At 40.2% G+C, this 23,617-nt stretch overlaps 1 protein-coding gene across 4 annotated transcripts in view; it reads left to right on the forward strand.

Moving 5' to 3' along the window:
• MCTP2 (multiple C2 and transmembrane domain containing 2) overlaps window positions 1–15,725 on the forward strand; it is a 242,000-nt gene extending 226,275 nt beyond the window's left edge. For all 4 annotated transcript variants that reach the window (XM_045812980.2, XM_045812981.2, XM_045812982.2 and 1 more), the window contains 3 exons: window positions 684–793; window positions 6,683–6,780; window positions 8,957–15,725. In XM_045812980.2, the coding sequence (XP_045668936.1) occupies window positions 684–793; window positions 6,683–6,780; window positions 8,957–9,025 (277 nt within the window). In that variant the 3' untranslated portion in view covers window positions 9,026–15,725. The remainder of the gene's footprint in view (window positions 1–683; window positions 794–6,682; window positions 6,781–8,956) is intronic.
• Window positions 15,726–23,617: the final 7,892 nt, after the last annotated feature.

Consider the following 23,617-nt stretch of genomic DNA (forward strand, 5'->3'; position numbering starts at 1 on the left):
AAATTCTAAAAATAAGTTATTAGAAAATACAAAAGTTGGGGCGCCTGGGTGTCTCAGCGAGTTAAGTGTCGGACTCTTGATTTCGGCTCAGATCGTGATCGCAGGGTCCTGAGAGGGAGCCCCATGTGAGGCTCTGCGCTGAGCATGGAGCCTGCTTGAGATTCTCTCTCTCCCTCTTCCTCTGCTCCTCCACCACCCCCTCAACCCACATGCTCTCTTTCTATCAAAAAGAAAAAAAAAAGTAAACAAAAACAACACCAGAGCACCTTAATAATATCCTCCCTTTTCTAAAAACTTACTGGCAACCATATCTTCACACAGAGAATTGTTGACTTTGAAGTGGCCTCACTAACCTTTCGTTTTGAAGATCTCCCTGCATGGAACCATCATGACCATGCTGTAGTCTTTCCTCAGTTGTGGGAGCCGGAGCCCTCCCTTAAAGACTGTTGGTTCCAGGAGGGCAAAGTCACCACAACTCTGACAAGTTGGTCTTGGGACCTGCCCCTCGGGACCTCAGGGATGTTTTTGCTGTCCCCAGCGTGGCAGACCTTTCTCTCTAGGTTTGTAGAGAGACTTCTCCAGTAGACCTTTCTCATGTGTGTAACTAAGAAACAAACACGGCAAGAGGAATGTGTAGCTGCTGAGCGCATCAGAGAAATGACATTGGTGTGCTCTGTCCGCAGCACGTTTAACTGGACGGTCCCGTTCCTCTCGTTCCTGGCGTGTCTGATCCTGGCAGTGGCCACCATCACTTTGTATTTTATTCCACTCCGATACATCATTCTAATCTGGGGTAAGTCTGGCATGGTCCTTTTGCTAGCGGTCAATTTCAGGTAAGAACCAATGACTCATTTGTAAAGTGCGACTATAAACTTTAAATGCGCTCTTGTTGGCAATTAAACATGAGATTAAGGAAGGCATTTGGGGAACAAAAACTTCCAGGACCTCCCTGAAAAGGCCAGTTGCCCGAACGATCAGCATAGATATTTATAGGCCTCTTGCATAATTGCAATCAAATAAAAATGTGATTGTGCATGAGATTTCCCTTTGGGCTTTCATAGTCATAAATACTCTTGAATAATATATTGCCGTGGCCGGTAACTTTCAGGCAACACTGTTATTCAAACAGTGAGCAAACACCTGCATCTCGCCCTATATATTCTGTGAAAGTAGATCTGGCCACTGCCATTGTGCCTCTGACACTTCATCTCTCCTGGAGGAAAAATAACCTGACCCCATACTTAAATCCAGAAGTGGTAGGGAGGAAGGGAGGTGGTTACCTCCTAACCAGTGCCTGAAAGAAGAGGAAGCTGTAATTTAGCAGGGTAAAAGGTGTGCCTGTATAAAGTTGAGCTGTTTTAAAAAAGTAGGAACAAAAATCACAAACCGAAATAAACGACATGACTTGATTTACTACTCAAGCTAGCAGTTGGACGAAAGACAAGCAGCTTTGTGAATATTTGTGTCTGTTGCTGGGCGGGCTCTGGGTTGAGAGAAGGAGCGTGCGTTGCAGTGCATTAATTGCTGGAGAAGCGATCAACCCTTTTTCCTAAGAGTCTGCCAGTCATGGTTTTCCATTCCTGGGCTCCTGTGACTACTGCTGAGTTCTCAACCATAGCCACCCGCCTTCTAGGGATCCTCAGATGTTAAGGTGTTCAGAGAAGTTACACCTACACGTGACCACTAAGGTGCAGTCATCTTTAAGCAAAAACTGAGAGCTTGCAAATGTCAGATAACACGCTACAACCTTTCTAAAACCATTACATGTAAACCTTTTCAAAGAGAACCTACAGGAGTAGAATCCTGCTGACGAGGAAAGCCAAGTGTAGACATTCTGAATTGGGAAAAGTCATCAAAAAAAAAAAAAAAAAACAGAATAACTCCTAAAACTTCAGAAGTGGAATGACTTTGAGAGAGCATAAGCCACTGGTTCTCTGTTTCATCCAGGAAGTGAAAGTCCCGTAATAAAGAAGTTTCTCTTTAATAGCAAGCCTGAGAAAAGAAAAAGATAATTTCCCTGTTTAGGGGTCTGTTTTAAGCCTTGATGACCCTCAGTCTTGGGGAAAGTCTTCTATCCATACTTAGTTTTTGTTTATTTCTCTGTTTTGAAACAATGTCTGCGTGTTGGTCCATAGACCTTTAGAAAGAGAACGTGAAGCTCTTCAGGGTCCATTGATCAAGAAGAAACATTTTATAAAAGTATCTCCCTGAATCCCTGATGTACGAAATGTTATCTATATAGACGGAATAAGCTCACTCTTTCTTAATTGTTTTCATTAAGAATTAGCTTACAAATCCATTTACTGATCACATTTAAAAAATAGATCTTAAAACTGTTGTCTGACCCTAATCAGAAAATGATTCAAAATTACTATAACCATTTGGCCAGTATTTTGTTCATTTTTAAGCTGGTGTAAGTTAAATGCATAGCCAGCTTGTCCAACACTCTTTCTCATGATCTCCTCATCATTCTGGTACATACTTGACTTGCTTTTCTGCATCTTTCCCTCAACAAAAAAGACTATGCTGTATTTCCTCCTTTGATCATCGGTTTTGGAATTCCGATCCCTCTTTCTGTTTATGCCAAATTGCTTTGACTTCTGCTCTTATCCTCCAAGATCTTGGCAACTTTCCAACACCAACTTTTTGCGTCTCATTAATGAGATATTGTTCTATTTATCGTTCAGCTTATGGATGAAATTATTAAATAGCATGGAGTTTATTATGTTCTCCTGGGCTGACAGTAACCCTTTGAGCTTTGTCTTCTATGTCTGGGTCTTTAGTTTTATGTTGTGGACAGAGACTTAGAGTTTATCGATGAGCTCACCATATACATTGTAGTCAAAAGCCTTGACAATCAACACGTGATCTATTACCCTGTTGATTACAACCCACCATGCCATCCTGGAATATACTCAGCTAGAATCTATTAGGACTTCTTTTCCAAGACACATTAGTGATTAGCTACATGGACCCAGGACATTCCTTTGCACATCTCCTATATGATTGTATCCTTGGCAGAGACTTTCTCATGCAGAAGATGACTTCGTATGTCTTCCATTTGTAGTGTTCCTTTTAACTTTATTAAGGATCAGAAGATCACTTCTCCTTCTGAGTTACTTACTCATTTTCATTGAGCCCTAAAAGTGGTGAGTTAAGATCCTAAGATTTTTTTTTTCCTTTGGTCCACTATTTTTAACCCTTTGAAACAAAATTACTTCACTGTATGTTCTGTATTTCCAAATTCTATACACTGAAATAATATTTTTGTAGATCTACTTATTAAGTACCAGGATTATTTAACATAAGCCTCTGAAAAGCAGCCAGATTTCATGATGGCTGGAAGGAGTATTCCTTGACTCACCAACTTTGTTGTAAGGTTTTGAAGGGTGAGGCATTTTTCTTTCTTCATCTTTAACCTGTAATTCCTAGAGAAGCTGCATACAGGCAGTGGATCTTTAACAAGTACTTGACAAATACTTAATGTGTCTGCAAGTTTCACGCCTGCGATCTACAGGGATGGCATTTCTTTTGAGCCCACCACCCACCTCTCTTGTGTGGGTGTGTAGATTTTGAAAATGATGTGAAAAGTGGCTTAAGAGGGCTATTTGACATTTTCTGAAGGAAACCAAATCTACTGAATTCTGATCACCTATTTGATGTATTTCTAGAAGGCAAGGCACTTCTTAGGGTTAGAGCCCATGTGGATTTTCTGCCCCTTTTGAGAGGTTTCCCATATTCCTTTCATTCTGTTCTTCACCATAGATGTTTCAGTTCCGGTCTGAGGTACTTCTGTTGTTCCAAGGTAGATAGGAACTCCCTAAGCTAGATTGTGAACTTCTTGAAAAGAAGACCCATGACTTATTTAACTCTGTTTCTCCATTTGATAACACGGTGTCTTTTATGTGGCAAACACTTACTGTTTGATAACATGAGCAAGCAAGGACCCTCCGCCCCATCTCAACACTCCCACCAATGTACTGAGGTCAGCACTACATGCAAGGCACTCATACAAGTATCTGAAAAATAGCGTTATAATTCTGTTTCAAGAGTTTATTCGCCTGTGGCCATATGTGCAAAGCAGTTATGCAATTTTTCCAACTTTCTCCAAGAGTTTTTTGTTTTTTTTTTTTAAATACTGGATTGCTCATTCCACTCCACTGATCTTCAGTCTGTGATCTGGGACCATTAAATGACAGTGTCTTTGCCAAATGTTATCCCTTGGTATTTGGATCCTGCTTCTTTGGCTGTGCTAAAAAATTAAGATTCACAGCAGATAGGCCATCTGCCTATCTGTATTTAGATTAAAAATATCTAAAGGTGTGTCTGTCATGCTGATAAAGGTACAACTTCCAAATTTGCTCCCATGCCTAATAGTATAAGGATTCTTCTCTCAACACCCCCCTTTGTTTTTTGGTTGTTGACATCTAGAGTGACGACGGTAGCCCCCCTCATTGGTATGGAACTCCAGATTACAGAATCCCCGTGCTTACGTTGTCCAATGTGATTCTCCCATCAACCTAAGAAACTATATAGGGCAGGTCTTTACTATTCAGATTGTAATGTAAGAAATCTGAGGCACAGGAAGGTCAAGGGGTTTGCCCGAAACCACACAGCTGATGTCTGGTGATGCCAGAGCTGGGGCCCAGCTATTCCTGGTCCCTAACTCTTGTCCCTTGCCCCGTTGTCCCTTACTGAGGACCCAGGAGCACATGAGCCCCTGTGGACACTTGGGCTTACACAGTAGATAATATTGTAGAATTACTGACATTTGACAATATAAAAAAAAAAATAAGGTGTGCTTTTGAAGCATGAAATCCGAGCGCCTTATAATTTTGATTCTAACTAAGTTTTTCAAACACAATCTCCGTGCATCGTGGGCCACTTCAGCCCTTATTGGTGCATTTGAGCTACTGTGCAGGTTTATAATTTTATAATCTTCTCAGTGACTAAGAATGCAGTGTTTTGACCGGCTGGGAGATTATCCCTGCCTTGCCGTTCATTGTAAAGACTCCAGATGCGCACACTATATATAATTAACAATAGAAGATATATCTTTTCTCAATAAGTCTTTGTCTCCCTTCATCATTTTGCCTTGTCTGTTTTCTTTTGCCAAAAAGCCCATGCTACAATTAAGTGTCTTTAGAATAACACAGTGAGAGTATTCTAGTTTAAAGGAGCGCTGGGAGAAATTTTAGCTAGAAACATGAAGCTTGCTGTGGGGGGTAGAGGGAAGAAAGGCATAGTGCAGCTTTGACTTGAGAGAAGAAAGATCATTAGCAAGAAGCCTTCCCCAGCCCCACCACCAGGCCACCATTTTACTCATGAACAATGGCCGGCTCCCATTTGCAAAGCAGATGTCAGTCTGACCCTCTAAGGAAATGACTGGAGGTTGGCATTGTGTCAGGTATAATGTCACTCAGGAAGTTCCGTCCTTAGATGAAAGGAAAATAATATTTAATGAAGAAAAACATCAAAGTTTTTATGGGCCGAGGACCGTCAAAGAGTGAACTGTTACCTTGGCTCTGAGGGAAGAGTCAGTCAGGGTTCATCTAAGGTGAGAATTCACTCAGCATCACTGGGATCGACCAGGGCTTCAGCTACGATCCTCGCTAATCAAGCACTCTGTGGCAAAACTTCCAAAGCCCACCACCTTCGTCTTTCTGCTTGGAAAACTCAGCGTGAGAAAGAGTTGACCTTTGGTGGAAAGACAACAGCTCCTGAGCTCTTATGAGCAGCTTGGAGGAACAGAGGAGGAGACACAAGGGCGGCTGAGAGCTACATCCCTCTGGAGCAGAAGCCACGGGTGGAGCTCGCCTGAGGCATGCCCGCACACCCAAGATGTAGCCATCAAGGACCCCTTAAGGGTTGAACCCCCTCTAATTACCACTGTCCCCATCCTAAATTAGCAGGGACTCCATTGACTAGACAAACCCGCACACCACGTCGCGGTCCATAAATTAAGTTAGCAGCCATAGTAAGATAATTTCCAATAATAACTTTTCACAGTTTCCTGCAGCATCAAAGTACAATCGACATGTCAAGTTCTGTTCTGCAGTGAGAGAAGAGAAACCTGTGAAAATGAGCTGGAGTGGGGGGGAGCGATTTCTGCAGTTTCTTCTTAACAACAAAAAAGCGACTCCCGCACTTCATCTCCCACTGCTGCATTTGGTCCAGAGCCCCCAAGCAGAGACTTGTTGGGGCTAATGAAGGCCTTTTCCCATCTGGGACGTTTGTTTTCCGAGCAGAAGAGGCTGTTAATCAGCGTAGTCCAAAAAAGCCAATGAGCTCCGCAGTTTTAGTGTGTGTTTCTGCCGCCCTGCTGCTGGGATTGTAATGGGATTTTCACAGTCGAAGAAGGCAGAGCTCCTGTCTGACAGAACCACCCCCACCCCTCCTTCCTTCCAGAAAAGGCATTTGTGAATGATTCCACATGACAGCAACGTGTGTGTGTGTGTGTGTGTGTGTGTGTGTGAGTGTGTGACTTGAAGTCTAGTAATTGTTTTACACTAATTTTTACTTGTGACTCTCCCCCAGTCAGGAGAGTTTTTAAAGATAGATGGATGGATGGATGGATGGATGGATAGATAGATAGATAGATAGATAGATAGATAGATAGATAGATAGATAGATATACACACAGAGACAGATAAAGAGATCTCCCTGTGTTTCTATTTTTCAGGCATAAATAAATTTACGAAGAAGCTTCGAAATCCCTATGCCATCGACAATAATGAGCTCCTAGACTTCCTCTCCAGGGTACCATCTGATGTTCAAAAGGTACGTAATGAACGAGCACCACCAGCGGGGACCCCAGCACTGAAGTCTGGCCAGCCCCAGAGCCAGAAGAGCACAGGGCAGTGTTTGTATAATTGAGATAACGAATCAGAAAATCCTTCAAGCAGCCTGGCTTGCAGGGAGGTGACAGGAAAACCTTTGTCCAGAGCATGAGATGATTATGGAAAATTACCCCAAAAAAAGGGCTACTTAAGAATGATCTGGAACTCATACTGCGTGGGTATAGTGTGATGGTGTTTGTCCATTTTTTGATCGCTTGCCTCCCCGAAGAGGATAAGATGGGCTCAGGGAGTGGGAGATTGGGAGATCCCAAGCTAGGGGAGGATTGCTTATTTTCCTCCTCTTCCGGATGGCAGGCATTTTAGTGGAGGTAGGGGACAAGAGGATTATTCTTTTTTATTCTTGCTTGCCCTGATTATGTCCGAGGCTTCCCTTCTATCCCTTCCCCTCTGAAGACTTAGGGATGCCGAGGGCAAAGCTCCCACCCACTCTCACACACATAGAGGCAGAGACGGCGTGAAATAATTGGAGATCGATCGGAAGTATTATTCACAGGTAATGGTCACTCAGTCCAGCAGCATCTGGTCTCTGTGGATGCATAGAGATTAAACCAGGCAATAATACCAGAAAGTCCTGGAAGGTAGCCGAGCCAGGCCCCTGCAGATCAGGCTGCTGTAATTCCAGAGGAAGGAGGGCAGGCAATGATTTCTCTAAAGGAGAATGGAGACCATAGAAGAAGTAGATGGGGAGACCATGGTGTGAAATATCAACACGATGACCAAAGACACAGCCCTTTATCATCTGAGAGAATCTGAATCATGTATCGATTTTCATCCTTGGGCCACTGTCACAGACATGGTTCCCAGCAGCTCTTGTGGAGACAGCAGTGACTCGGGGCTGAGAAGACCTGTAGTTTCTTTCCCCTTCACTCTGCGTTCTAGAAATTAAAATGGACTCCATAGTGCCGTTTTTCTTTAACCTCCATTTTATGATATAATTAGCTATTACATGTGTTCTATGAATATGAGGTTGCTCGTTAACATTTGTATTACATGATTATAAAATAGTAACCTGGCCCCTGTTTGTTTTGCATTGAAGATTGGCAGGTATGTCATTCCCTGCTCCCCTAGGGGACCTTCACCAAACACTCTAAGGAAAGGGTGCTTTTTGCATGTATCTGCTTTTGACGAAGTGTAGCTCAACATATGTGATGGGGCATGGTGTCCTTGGGGAGTTTGGCACAAATTCTAAAACCCAGTGAGCACATGTGGTCTGTAATACAATACTTTAAATGAAGCCATTCCGCCGTCAGCCAATCAAAACCCACACACCAAAGCAATGAGACTGAGTTGCAATGTGAGTTCGTCCCTGTGTCCTCGAAGAAAGGAAATCACCATCCAGCACACCCCACCACGAGGACTGTCTCTGCATAGGCCAGGCACCAGCCCTCCGAGCGGCCATCCAGTTGGAGTTGACATGAATACAGAGGGACACTACAAAAGAACATTCGAGGAAGATATACAGTGATGCTAGTAAGACCCTCCGTGTATCACCAAGAGCACTTTCGAATAACACAATAGACAGTCTGCCCCTGGGGACTCCCCCAGTGCTCATAGCCATCACAGATGTTTTAGCCATTACATTGTAAATGCAATTCATTTTTAAGAGAAATCTATTTAACTCTGTGGCCAGTATCAATTTCAACATTTTTTTTTCCTTTCCCTGGCAACATAAATGTCTATAATTTGCAGAGAATTTTTTCCCCAAGACTTTCGATGATTTTAAATGAATATTTCTTAGTAAGTTTTGCTGTATCATATACTAAGATAAACATTCCCAAGAGGCAGTTATTAAGCGTACTTGTGGTTGAAAACGGGCACACACAGAACTCAAATTATCTGGCAGGGCCGAGAGCAGGTAGAAACCCATGCATCTCATTAGAAAAATCTGCTTTTAATATTTTGGTCTCAAGAAATGATGCATGACTTCTCAAATCCTTCCTGCAATTAATCCCTCCATGTTCCTGTGTTTAGAAAATGATTCATTACCTTTGAACCTTCCTTCCTCTGCCTCGGTCTGTCCTTGGGGAGCCATTAACGCACACTGTGGTGAGCTAGGGTTACCTAACCACCAGCGGCCGGTCTGTTTGTTTTCACAGGTGCAGTATGCAGAGCTGAAAGTCTGCAGCAGCCAGAGCCCCCTTCGGAAGAAGCGCAGCGCTCTCTAGGACACACGCCAGCCTTGGACACCAGCCCCCGATTCCCTGTTGGGTTGATTAGACCAACGCTATCTCTGTTTCCGTGGTGGTACCCATGGTGTCATTCTGAAATGCGTGCTGTGCGGAGCCCTCCCTGTACTCTCCCCGCTTCTCCGTGCGCGCCGATGCACACACGTGTGTGCACATCCACACGCATGGGTGTGCTGGTGGCTTAGCGGCTCAGCCTGTCAGAAGGAAACAATCCAGCGACTGTGGAAGACTGTGAGGTCCCTTCTCAAACAGGAGGGAAAGCAAGGCGGCCAGGGGTCTGAACGGCCGGGAGACCACCTGGATGCAAGAGTGACTCTGACCTTGTTTTCCTACCTCCAACAGAGTCTCCCTAAGATTCCGTTGTTTCCACTTCCGTTCGCACACTCCTTTCAGATTATCGTGCATGTGAGTCCGTTTCTTTCTCTGAGTTCACATGTCTTTGGTAGTAGCCATCATTTCCCCAACTAGTGTCTCTTATAAATAGGTTTTTAAGTAATTACCAGGATTCACCCAAGTCGTTGGCAGTCCTTCCGCCATGATTACTGAAGGCGTGTGTGTACAATGGCAGTCAGCTGCCCGCATCGGGGTCCATTGTGGGCCGTGGAAGGCTCGGGAAGGTCAGAAGGGACCACTCATCCAAAAAGTGAAGGTTTCATGAGGGTATTTGGTGGACTTCCAAACGCCATGTCTTCTGACTTGACTTTGCTTATTTACAAAATAAAATGTCAATATTAGAGCTTCAGAGAGAGGGGGGATGAAGGAATGAATTCTGAGAGTATTCAGGAAGACGGATAAAGGCTGAGGAGCAAGGGATTTACTAATGACTGTGGCTGCTTTCCCTGATTGTCATAATCACTGTATTTGCCCGCCTTTTTGAGCACAAAGTAAAAATAACTCAGCTGTCCAAATCGATCTTTCCTTCCTGAGCAAGATAAGCTACACATAATGCATATATATCTCAGAACCCCGTTCCTAGAAAAGCACCACCCCAAGGTCGTCTTGAAGAATAGCTGATTCCTTCAGACCCCACCATTTCATAGTACCCCCCAAGTAAAAACCCCGATTTTATGCATATATAAAATACACGCAAATATCTTTCTGTTCAACTGATATTTAAGTTGTAAAGACTGTATTTTGTTGACACATACTTTGTGCAGTTATATATATATATATATATATATATATATATATATATATATATATAAAATACATATACATATATATATATAAAATACAAATATATATATGTATTGTAAAGAAAAGTTGAGGTAAAAAGACCTGATTTAATAGTGGTTTTACTATTTTTTTTTCTCTCTGGGTTGTAATTTAATAATCTTCAAACAAAATGTTTATGAAAAATGCCAAAGATTCTAAACCTTATCATCCCGTGTCTGTTTTTCTTCATATTATATCTTCCTGGGTTTCTTTCTGGCTGAGCCAGATTTCTGCATGATTTGAGTTGCTTCAAGTTAATGAAGCTGGCTGGAAAAGAGCCTTGCAGAAATTATAAAAGCTCCAGTAAATCTCTTAGTTGTACATACAATAGATATCCAAGAACCTCTTTTGTTAAACCAGTTACTCAATCTTCTGTGTAAACAATGCCTCATTGTCTCACTCCCAACTATCATGTAGTTTATCACAGTCTGTCATTTTGTAACGACCTAAGTCAGACATTTTCAAACAGACATGTGAGATCTGATCAGTCATTTGAATGAAAACTTTCAGCAGCAAAATATCCCTTTATTTATTTAAGAGTGGAACCGATACCTTATTGTTGTTCCTTTGCTATACAATTTCAAAATGAAATAATTTGTCCAACAAGAAGGCATCATTAGTTGGGCTTATTCCCTCTACAGCCCAATGGGAATTCTGAGCATTAAGTTTAGGACATAGACAGCAGCTGGGCTACAAGAGCAGGACTGAATCAACCTTTAATAAACTGTAAATGGAAAACAATTGTTAATTGATTAAGTAGACTTTGAACGTTAAAAAATGTTCGTTGTAAGGGAAACGTGAAGATTAATACGAGAAATCAAACTCATACGAAAGCTTCCAGAATGTTATTTAGATAAAATTTATGGATTGTGGATTCACAGTATGATAATTAAAGGTAATTTAGTAGGAATGTTGAAGTTTAGCCAAGCTCCTCTGGTTCTCAAACCTCACACTCCCGTTTCCAGCTCTGTCGGGATGTCTTATAGGGATTTCTACCTCAGTGGGTCAGAAACTCTGTTATCTCTCCCTCCATGTTTTCAGGACCCTTAAACCCATAGTCAGTCTCCTTCTAGCTTCCTTATTTCCTTACTGGCACTCGCATCTTCTAGGCTGGGAAGCACTGGGCATCCCGTTTTTTGGTCCTCGTGTTTTTTTTTTTTTTTCTCCCACCTCCCACTCCCAACCCATAAACTTGTAGATCGAGTGTCGCCGTGTTATCTTTTCCATTTCTATCTTGTCCATTTCTGATCACCACCCCCTAAGCCATGGCCTCCAAAACCTCTTATGAGACTTGGTAATGGTGTCGATTACATTACACCAGATTAATCCCCATCCCGACTATTTTTTTCACTAGGAACACTTTCTCACAAGTGTCTGTAGAAATAAATTCTACTCTCTTTTAAAATTTTCAGAAGGTTCCTAACCCAAATAGGATTTCTTTCATTTCCTTGGCTGAATTAGATTCCACCCTTCTCTCTTGCACCCCCCCCCATCTTTCATATCTTTCTGGCATTTGCCATATTCTGTGATAGCCCGTTGTTACCAGAGGCTTTGACTCCCTCTGTCCTCTACTGGGTAGACCATCCTGTCTGGAACCTAATAGACACTCAGGAAATACATGATTAATTGATTGGGTCATAGTCAGTTTTCTTCTCTGCCCTTTCATGTATACAGAGGGCCGAGATGGGCAGATTAGTGTGGTCTATCAGAGGAAGTAATTTCTGGTATTTAACACACAGCTTAGACCGTGTGATATTATTTGTAAACTTTGGCCATGTCAACTCTAAACTTTTCAGTGATGTCTTATATTGGAGAAGTCATTACCTACATACACAAGAAAATGTATTTGTGCATGGTAAAACAAACAAAAACAAAAACTTTGATTTTTCTTCTTCTAATTTATCATTTAATGAACATATATGGGACACTGATCAACCCGAACAAAACAGACTGCATTCCCTTGGGAGAGCCAGACGTGAAACAGATACTTTTGAAACGTGGCATGACATCTGCAGATTCAAGTTTTAAAAAGAGTATTCTGGCTGCAGTGGGTGGACCAACAGCTATGAATGTTCAAAGAAGAGCTAATTTGAATAATCTTGATAAATTGATGGTCACCTGGACCTTCAAATAGTGTCAATGGAAAAAACTACGGGTGAAATTGTGAGATGTTAGGAGGAAAAATGAGTGGGACTTCTCCGTTGCTTGACTATGGGGTGAGAGAGTGAGTAGAATTCAAGATGGCACTCAGTGTTCTCATCTTTGGGTCCAGGAAGATGGTATGGTTTGCTAAGAGAGAATTATAGGAGCAGCCATGAGAGGAACAGCATGAGCCCAGTTTTAGGCAATGATGAATTTGAAGTACCTGACAAGCATCTAAATGGAGATATCAGGGGCCTGGGTGGCACAGTCGTTAAGCGTCTGCCTTCATCTCAGGGCGTGATCCCAGCATTCTGGGATTGAGCCCCACATCAGGCTTCTCCGCTAGGAGCCTGCTTCTTCCTCTCCCACTCCCCCTGCTTGTGTTCCCTCTCTCGCTGGCTATCTCTCTCTGTCAAATAAATAAAATCTTTAAAAATAAATAAATAAATGGAGATCTCAAAGAGGTAACAATATATGGATATGGAGCTGAGAAAAGAAATGCACTATACTTGAAGGAGATATACATAAGGGCCAACATTCATAGAAACGATTGAAGCTACATGCTTCAAGAAATGGACTCCACACTCAAAAAGTTCTATAAAAACAAGTCAGCTAAAGCTAAATAGATATGTTAAATAAGAGAAAAGCAGTAAGCATGTACTGTCATTGAATTCAATTGGTAAAGTGTGTTTCAAGAAAGCAGGTGTGGTCTATAGTGCTCAATACCACTGAGATCACATCAGTTGAGGACAGCATGGTGACCTTTATTTAATGGCACGGCAACTTGTGGGGATCTTGGCAATGAATTGTTTCTGTAGAGTGGTAGGAAAGGAAACCAGATTTGGGTTGAGAAATGAGTGGACCTAGGAAAATGGAGACCACATGCAAGTACCCCTTGAAAAATTCCACTAGAAGGAGAGGAGAGAGCACAGGAACTCAGAATGGAAGAAGGTGACTGGAATTATTAAGAGAAAAAAGTAGATGTGTCATGAACTCAGTGTGCACCTGTTAGTAAGAAAGAATTCTTCATGAGTACGAGATGGAGTGATCTGTATCATCATTTAAAACTGTGCTCTGTCAAAACCGACCTGTCTTTTGTATAGTAGTAATCCAACTTTTATGGGAGTTAAGTGGCTGGGAAATCAAAATAGAATATCTTCTTAAAATATTATGAGTAGTCAATTGATCATTGCATGAATGTTGAAAGGTAACATCTAAAGAATGGCTTGCCTACCCTGCTGTTCTGGTGTATTAATGTAGTGATTTACATGGGGAAATGGATAGTCAAGCACAGAAGAATAGCTAGCATTTTACAGCATTTATTAAATGCCAGGTACTTTGTAAGTGCTTTAGATGTAATAGCTCATTTAACAACAACAAAACTATGAAATTCCTCTAAATATTTATGGAAAGAATAACCAATTCCATTCAAATTCTCCCAGGAGCTAGTAAAAATTAAAAAGATAATAACACTTTTCTACATATTTTATGAAGCCAGTATAATCCTCATTCCAAAACCCAGCAAAGTGATACAAGGATGGAAAATTACTTACCAAAATCCCTTATGAATATAGATATAAAATTATGAAAGATATGTAAGCTTCTACACTGAAAACATGATGGAGAGAAAGAAGATAAATAAACGTAGGGTTTCATGGATTAGAAGTTTCAATATATTAAGATGTCAAGAGATTAAATATAAGCCCAATAAAAATTACAAGGTTTTTTTTTACAAAAATTAATCAGCTGATTCTAAAATGTACATGGAAATGCAAGAATCCAAGAATAGTCCAAGCAATCTTGCAGGTGATTAACACTGGCAGATAACAAGATGTATTATAAAGTTATTGTAACTAGACAATGTGCTACGGGCATGAGTGTAGACATTAAAGAAACAGAAAAGACTGGAAAGACACCCATGCATATTTGGTCACCTGTGACCTAATTTATGTCAAAGGTGACATATTTTCAGTGTGGGGACAACATACAGTGTAGGGAAAAAACTTTTTGAAAAATGACCCTGGGTCACTGAAATAGCCACATGAATAAAATAAATATTGACTCCTTCCTTATACTTAAAAAAATCAATTCTGTATGAATTGCAGATCCAAAAGTAGAAAGCAAAGTAAAAGATTTCAGAAAAAGACATAGGAAAATGTCTTCACATCTAAGCAATAAGCAAAGATGTCTTCAGCTGATAACAGGATGCTAATCATAATGAGAAAATACTGATAAGCTGCAGGTCATTGAACTTAATTTTTTCCTCAAAAAGTATGATTAAGAGAGTAAACGGATAAGCCACAAAGTGAAAGAAAATATGTAATCTTGATATATAATCTGACAATTCTATCCAGAATAAAGTCTTTCTACAAAGAAAAGGCAGAAAACCCAGTAGAAAAGGGGGCAAAAGACTTGAACAGGCACTTCACAGAAGAGCCTATCCCAATGGCGAGCAAACATATAGAAAGGTGCTCAGCATCCCTAGTCATCAGGCAAAGGCAAATCAAAACCACAAATGGTACACCTGTACATAGCCAAAATGGCTAAAATGAAAAAGGCAATATTAAGTGTCTGTAAGGATGTGGAAAAACAAATTCCTATATACTGTTAGTGGGTGAGAACATACATTGGTACAAAGGCTTTGGAAAACTTTGGTCAAGTTTTATGGTAAAGCTAACCGTGTGCATACCCTATGACCCTTCCCCCAGTTTCACTCTTAGGTATATACCCCGACAGAGTTGTGCATGCATTCAATACGAGACAAGCCCAAGAATAGTTAGAGCAGCACTACTGGTATAATTGCAAAAACAGCAGCAGTATATATTCTTCTGTATCTGAGATGATCAGTTACTTGGGACTCTACAATGGAAAACCATACAGAAATGAAAGGAAGAACTAAGGTTGCATGCAACAACATGGATATTTCACAAAAGAAACAAGACAGCACAAATACATGCAATGCGAGATTTCATTTACCTGAAGTTCAAACACAGAACAGCACTACCTATGGTGTTAAAAGTCAGAAGTCTGGGGGTGTAGCGGCTAAAAGCCGTGAAGTGGAATTTCTGGGATGATGTCAAGGTTTTTGTCATTTTGGTCTGGATTCTAGTTACATCAACTTGTTGACTTTGTGAAATTCGCTGAGCTGTAAACTTATGACTTGTATAATTTTCTGCATGTTTACTAAGAGGAAAGAAGAAAAATTATGAAGCATGGCCATTGTATTCCTAATTTACAATAAAAGAAACTGAGGCTGATTACTGTTAGTATTTTAAACATGAAAGAAGAGCACTAATCCAAATAAACATTTTAAATTGTGTAAGAGTTGGGAGTCATTTTAAACAAGCCCCAAATGGACAGTTCCTCAATAATCTCATTGCGTTTGAATATTCAGTGGTGTCTCGCAAATCAGTCGTCATTTTGAAAAGATCTTCATTACTAGGAGTACAAAAAGTGACTTCCTCTAACTGATCATCTACAGAAGTGCTTTACATGAGCAAATTGGACCTTGATACCTCAGGATCTGAAGTGTTCCAGAAAGTTCTTTCTTTTGGGGCAGATGGGTGGCTCAGCCAATTACACGTCCAACTCTTGGTTTTGGCTCAGGTCATGATCTCAGGGTCGTGATCTCAGGGTTGTGAGATGGAGCCCCGTGTTGGGTTCTGTGCTCAGTGAAGAGTCTGCTTGGGATTCTTTCCTCCTCCATCTTTCTCTCCCTCTCTTTCTCCCCCAACGCATGCTCACGCTCTCTCTCAAATAAATAAATAAATAAATAAATAAAATATTTTGAAAAAAGTTTTCTCTTTTTCCAGGTTATACTTAATGTTCATTGAACCTGACAGTGCAAGTAGTTAAGTTTTGGGGGGGAGTCAAAAGTTATACCCGGTTTTTCCACTGTCCAAAGGGTCAAGGTTCAACTCTACACACATACACAGATATTCCTAAATTTATTAAAATTTCACATATCTCTAAAAATTGATTTTTAGATTCCAATTAAGAACCCAAGAACCTGTGTTTTCAGGCAAAACATTCAGATTTTTCTGAATGATCTCTTTGCCTCTTGCTCCATTTGACACCTTCGGTGGAAGATGTGTTTTTCTAGAAGCCCAATGTCGGTAGGCTGCTCAGCGCCAGCATTCAATTCATTCATTATTCAATCCAGCTTTTTTCTGGGAAACGTTTTATTAGGCTAGTCTTTACAGCTGAGAAATCCTGAGATTTCAATTTGCTTTCCATTCCTTTAATTCATTACAATAATACATACAAGCTTCTCTTCTCCATGTATTTTCATTATCAGATCAAAGCAACTGGTTGGAAAGGCAAAGACACGTGGAATCATTTGTTCAACTGCATAATGAATAGCTGGCATAACCGATTTCGTAACTGCATCTACCAGATAAATTGTGATGTGCATAGTGGTAAAGGCCATGTTTTTTTTGTTTTTTTTTTTGTCTTGTTCTGTTCTGTTTTGTTTTTACCTCAAAAGTTCTGCACAAGCTGGAGAAGTGATCCAGCAAAAAAAAGTTAACAGGGACAAGTAGAATGTTCCTTTTACAATGAAAGGAGACAGCAGATTTTTTTTTTCCTAATTGAGGCATGGATCACCTGCATTGTATGTCTACTGCACGTGGGGCTGGGCCCAGGGAGAGAATGGGGTTTGCTGAACAAGTGAGAGACAGAGTCTCTCTGACTTTTTGAAAGGGTTGGACAGCAGTGGCAAGTTGTACAGAGAGCTGTGATCCTGGGCAGAACTGAGCTCACACGGGGAGAGACACGGGCATGTGTTATCTCCAACTCTGAAAGTTTTGCCCTAGACTATGTTTTTTGTCACCCTCAATCTCAGCAACTTGTGCCCCGGGGGACTTGGAAGGGCAACCCAGAACGTGACTCTGATCAGAGAAGCCTCTTATCATGTAAGAATAGCCTTTCTTCTTTTCATAATACAGTATATTCCATTTGTAAATCACCTAAAATGTTTGTGTATTTTTTCTCTCTTCCAAACCATTAATAAAGATGTTAAAACAGCACATGACCTTGATTCCTTCCACCCACTGACCAGACACCTCTCTTTAACTAGATCCAGTAGCATTTATCACTCTGACCTCCTTGAAAAATATAACTGTCAACTTGCCAGTGTGCCTTTTTTACAGCAAATTAAACTTAAAATTGGAGCTTTGTGAGATCCTGCTGTATCTTCTCCTACTTATTTCTTTTTGAAGATTTTATTTATTTATTTGGCAGACAGAGAGAGAGCAGAAGCAGGCAGAGCGGCAGGCAGGGGGAAAGGGAGAAGCAGGCACCCCGCTGAGCAGAGAGCCTGATATGGGGCTCGATCCCAGGACCCTGGGATCATGACCTGAGCCAAAGGCAGCTGCTTAACCTACTGAGCCACCCAGGCGCCCCTCTTCTACTTATTTTAAATAGCAAACAGATCGCAGGATTATTTCTAGATAAGCACCCCCACTCTAATCAGGTTTCAGCTTCATAATTTATAGCAGTGTATTTGCTTGTAAGACTCTGGACCCAGTTATAACCATCCCAGTAATGACTATCTATGCACTGTCACTTACAGTCAAGGCACTCTAAAATCATAGTTTTAGTCAATTACAAAGATATTTTGCATAATTAACATGGTGTGTCTGGGCTTAAGGTTTTGATCTGTGCTCTGATTCTTGATTTTACATGAACCACTTCAAAAGTGTCCTGGTTGGGGGGAGGGGGGCTTGAGGAGTGGTGAATTCTCTCAGGTCTGAGCAGTTTTAGAACTATTGACTTTTGAATGATGAGGTTTCCTGACATTTTTTCCCCCTTGCTTCTTATAAATGGTTACTTGGTCAGACTGTCCATTTCTTTGGAGTATTCATATTGGCTGTTCCCGTGAAAGATTTCCTAATGAATAGTGTCACATTCATTTAATAATTAATGCCTCCTTTTCTCCTGACCCTTAGTTTTTAGCCTGGATTTCGATTATTCATAGTCCTGTGGGAGTGTGCGTGAATTCAATTCACGTGTGGTCCTAAAACTTCCCATTAAGTGTTAAACTCTAGTAGTTTCAAACTTCTCTCCCAATGTTCTGATAATCTATAAAATTGCTACCTTATTTGATCTGTTTCACCCACTTTCTCTTTTTTATGGTCGTCCATTCTCTAATTCAGAGGCAACAAAAATTTTACATGTCCTAGAACAGGCAATTTAAGAGGGGAGAAAACTCAGAGGACTGCTTGATCCCAAATTTGGACTATACTGAAATAAACACTAGGTGTTTTGTTGTTGTTGTTGTTGTTTTTTTTTTTCCACCTGCCTTTTGTTAATATTTGATTGTGGCTAGTTTGGAGTTGGGTGAGCTCAATGTCCCGGAGCCAGAAAGATAGGGGTTCGAATCCAAGATTTGGTACTGTGGTACCAACTTACTGTTTGTCTTTGGACATCCCATTTATTGTCCTGGAGCCCCAATTTCCTTCACTACAAATAGAAATAAAAGCAACCAAATTATGAGGGTTTTGAATAAAAATATATATGCTCAGTACATACGTTCACTTTCATTGAATTAGGATACACACAGAGTAGTAGTAGGTATACAGCTTCATGATTTTTCAAATTGAATATTCTCATGAAACTAACACCCAGATCAAGAAACTTAACAAGACTAGCACCCTAGAAGCCTCTATGTGCCCCTTTGGATTACTGCCCCTCAAGGGTACGTATAAAATTTCTCAAACTCGGCACTATTAACCTTTGGAGCCAGATAATTCTTCATGATGGAGTGGTGGGATACTTACCTCTGCAGGGATGTTTCACAACATCCCTAACCTCTACCAAGTAGATGCCAGTAGTACCCCTCCTCCTCCCCCAGATCTGGGAAGATATGACAATGAAAATGTGTCCAGATATTAGCAAATGCTCGGGAGACGGGGGCGGGGGGCAGTGTGAGGAGCAAAATATCTCCCTAAGCTGAGAACCACTTGTATATACTGTGCATTATGCTGCCAGAACCCCAGGCCAAGGGGGACCCCTCCCCTGCGAGCTGTCCTGTGTTCTCCAGTCCTCCCCACTCTGTGGTAACTCACCAGCACCAGCGGCAGAAACTTTAGGTAGGTTCCTAACCATCAGTCCTGAAAGGAGGGCGTCTCTGGATCTGGGCCCCCAAAGGTCTTGCTTCTGTTCCCATTTCTCCACAGCTTCTCTCACCCCCTGCCAGTGGAAGTTTTCATTGGTTCAACCATGTTGGAAAACTGTTGGCCCTATTTATTAAATATTTACTAAACTGAGCGTATGCTTACCCTGGTGATTCTCTTTTGAGTATCTATTCAATCATTTATAACTAACCTTTTCCCAAAAGAATTGAAGTAACTTGCAACTACAACATTATTATGTTCATTAACTGTCCTAGTTTAGCAGAGCCTTACAGCTGAAAATAAGATACATTATTTCTTGGATATGTGGGATAAGCATCCAGGAGCTCAGGATTAGTATTAATTGTTTTGTAATAAATGATCTTAAAATTTACATCAAATTCTTAATGGATCTACGAATTGTGACTGTTGGATATGTCTCTGAAATCTCTTTTAAGTCATTATGCTTCTACTCTTTTTTTTTTCTTGCAATTTATTCGTTGAAGGAACTGGTGTTTTCTCCTGTAGAGCTTCTGACCATCTGAATTTTGATAATTGCACCCCCATGGTGTGGTTTAATATTTTCATCTGTTTTTCCTGTTCTCTGCAAATTGTAGTTGGAAAGAAGTGTCCTCAGATACAGCTTTGATACTTTTGGAAATACTTCTCTGTAATGCTGGTATACTCTGCCACCAAGAGGCGTATAATTTGGGCAGTTGTTACACTTTAGATCCATTAATTCATTAGAGCTACAGTATAGGAATAGTTTAAATCTTGTTTTTCTTCTGTATTTATTAGTTTATACTGCAAAAAAGTGAATGCCTCATTCTACCACTCGTTTAACCAATAGTAAAAATTTTTTAAAGTTTTTATTTAAATTCCCGTTAGTTAGCATACATTATATTAGTGTCAGGTGTACAATATAGTGATTCAACACTTCCATACATCACCCGGTGCTCATCACGACAAGTGCCCTCCTTACACCCCTCCCTTATTTCCCCGACCCCCTCAACCACCTCCCCTTTGGAAACCGTCAGTTTGTTCCCTATAATTAAGGGTCTGTATCTTGGTCTTTCTCTCTCTCTCTTTTTTCCCCTTTTGCTCATTTGTTTTGTTTCTTAGGAAGTGGTATATAAAAACAATGGGATATTACTCAGCCATTGAAAGGAATGAACTCTTGCCATTTGCAATGACTTGGATGGAGTCAGAAGGTAGGTTGCTAAGCAGATAAACCAGTCAGAGAAAGACAAGTACAAATAGTAAAACTCTTATAGGAAACTGAGGATCTTTCCCTTTATTTACCATCAAAAAAAGATGTATTCACCAGCATTGAATGATTAATTACATCTTTTGTCTATAAACCAACAGGTTTAAGCTTTTTACTATGTTTCCAATTATTATCCCTATATACAGATTGTCCCATTTTTGACCAATGAAGGTCCCTTTGAGTCAGCTTCTGATTTCTTTTGACATGATCTTAGTAGTTTTTGATTGTTTCCTTGATATTTGACATAATGAGATGTTCCAAACTCATACTATACCTATCTTACTGTGGACCAGAAATCAGTCATTTCTCTCAAGAGTCCTGGTTCCTTTCGATGGGAAATGATATTCCCACACCACAATCTGGGTGCATTAGTTAGGATTCTCCAGAGGAAAAGAACCGTAGGATGTGTGTGTGTGTGTGTGTGTGTGTACTTATAAAGAGATTGATTATAGGAAATTGGCTTAGTGACTCAGCAAGCTGGAGACCTAGGAGAGGCAATGATGTAGTTCCAGCCTGGAAACCTCGAAAACACTGGCCAATGTGTCCGTTTTCAGACTGAAGGCAGGAAAAAAGCCAGTGTCTCCAGTTTGAAGACAGTGAGGCAGAGAGAAACCTCTCTTACTTACAGGAAGTGAGAATTTCTGTTCTAGTCAGGCTTTCAACAGATTAGTGAGGCCAATACGCACTAGGGAGGGCAATCTGCTTTAGACAGTCTACCAATGTAAGTGTCAATCTCATCCCAAAACATCCTCACAGAAACGTGCATAAAAATGTTTGATCAAATATCTGGGCACTGTGTGGCCCAGTCAAGTTGATGCTTAAAATTAACCATCACACTGGGTGCTGGGGTGCTCAGTACTGCTGAGTTTCCAGTTGTCTCTAGCCATTTTCAGTGCACAGAACTAGGAAATATTTTTTAATGACATACATCATGAATTCATGCTGACACTTCTGATTACAGAATTTTTACTTTATTAATATCAATATTAATATTAATTAATAATATCAATTAATTAAGTCTTTAATATTACTTGTGTGTCTTATTTCCCCTAGATGGTGAATCCCGGGTTTCAATAACCCCCCTAATGATACAATTAAGATATTACATAATAAAGCATGTTCTTTATCCCAGAACACAGTCACAGCAGTCTGAGAACAGTAATGCCAGCACTCCCATTCATAACATTATCACTAAATATTTTAATCGATTTATGTAGTTCTTCAAATTTTTGTCTTTGAGTTACTTAGAATAGTTTCTCTCTGGCACGATGCTAACAACCGCAGACATATGTAGGTTCATTTGTTTTATTTACTTATTTTCATCTTTAGGGATTGCTTTTTAATATTTAATTTTTTGGATAATAGGTAAATAGTCACTCTCCTCCAAAGTCAAATCTACAGCACAAAGTATCATCAAATAAGCCTGATTTCTATTGCTGCTTTCTCCAGATCAGTCTATCCTTCTTCCCAGAAGTAACCATTCAGATCAATTCTGTGGCTTTTCCTCCCATCTTGTTTTTTCAATTTTTTAGCATACGCACATACAGACACACATAATTCTTCCCCTCCTTCATAGAGAATTGGTACCCTTCTAAAATGTTTCCATGCAACTTACATTTTTCACTGGAAAACACATTCTGGAGAGCACTCTGCAACAGCATACAAAGATGATCCCATTCTGTTTTGCAGCCTGGATGGAACAAGCAATAGATATTTGGTTCTTTCCATCTACTGCTTTACAAATGACCCTGCAATGAATTGTTTTGTACCTACATGTCTTTATAGTTTTACCAATGATTCTTTTGGATAGATTCCTAGAAGTCGGATTTCTTAGTCAAAAGGTAAATGTACATGTAATTTTGATAGGTATAGCTAAATTCTTCTTTACAGAGCTCTTAATAATTTTGTATTGTCTCCAGTGGTGTTTGAGAATGCCTGTTCCCCCAGTCTTACCAATGTGGTCGGTTGACAAACTTCTGGATTTTTACAATCTGATAAGTGAGAAATAGTATTTGAGTATAGTTTTAATTTGAGTTTCTGTTATAATGAGAAATGCTTTTCCTATGTTGAACATCCATATATATATATTTTTTTTGCATTTCTTGTTCTGTGAATTATCTGATTATTTATCTAGCCCATTTTTTTGTATAGGAATTTTAGTATTTTTTTATTTTTTAGAAAATAATTATATAGGAATATTAACCATCTGTGATATGTTACAAATATTTTTTCCAAGATTATCATTTTTTAAACTCTAATTATGGTGTCTTTTGTAAAAAAAAAAATAGTTTTAGTTTTTATATTATTTTTTGGTTGTTCTATAAAATCATTTCTTCTGTGTTTTTCCATATTGTTCCTGGATTTTGACTGATCATTAAGGAAGTTTTCCTCATTCACAGGTGACAGAAGAACCTACCCTTGTTTTTTGTTTTTTTTGTTTTTTTTTTTCATGTGATCATTTTGTTTGCCATTTTATTTTTAAGTATTTGAGCAGTTTTTGTTTATACATTTAAATCTGTTTGATTTTCTTCTGACATAGAGGTTGCTGTCAAAAAGTCTAATGTTGGGGCGCCTGGGTGGCACAGCGATTAATCGTCTGCCTTTGGCTCAGGGCATGATCCCGGCGTTACCGGACCGGATCGAGTCCCACATCAGGCTCTTCTGCTATGAGCCTGCTTCTTCCTCTCCCACTTCCCCTGCTTGTGTTCCCTCTCTCGCTGGTTGTCTCTCTCTGTCGAATAAATAAATAAAATCTTAAAAAAAAAAAAAAGTCTAATGTCAGTCGGATTTTCTACCGCTTATAAGTGACTTACTATTTTTCCTTGGAAGTTCAGT

The sequence above is a fragment of the Ursus americanus genome, chromosome 28, assembly GCF_024610735.1.
Source record: "Ursus americanus isolate L20-20 chromosome 28, mUrsAme1.1.p, whole genome shotgun sequence".
NCBI classification, from domain to species: domain Eukaryota; kingdom Metazoa; phylum Chordata; class Mammalia; order Carnivora; family Ursidae; genus Ursus; species Ursus americanus.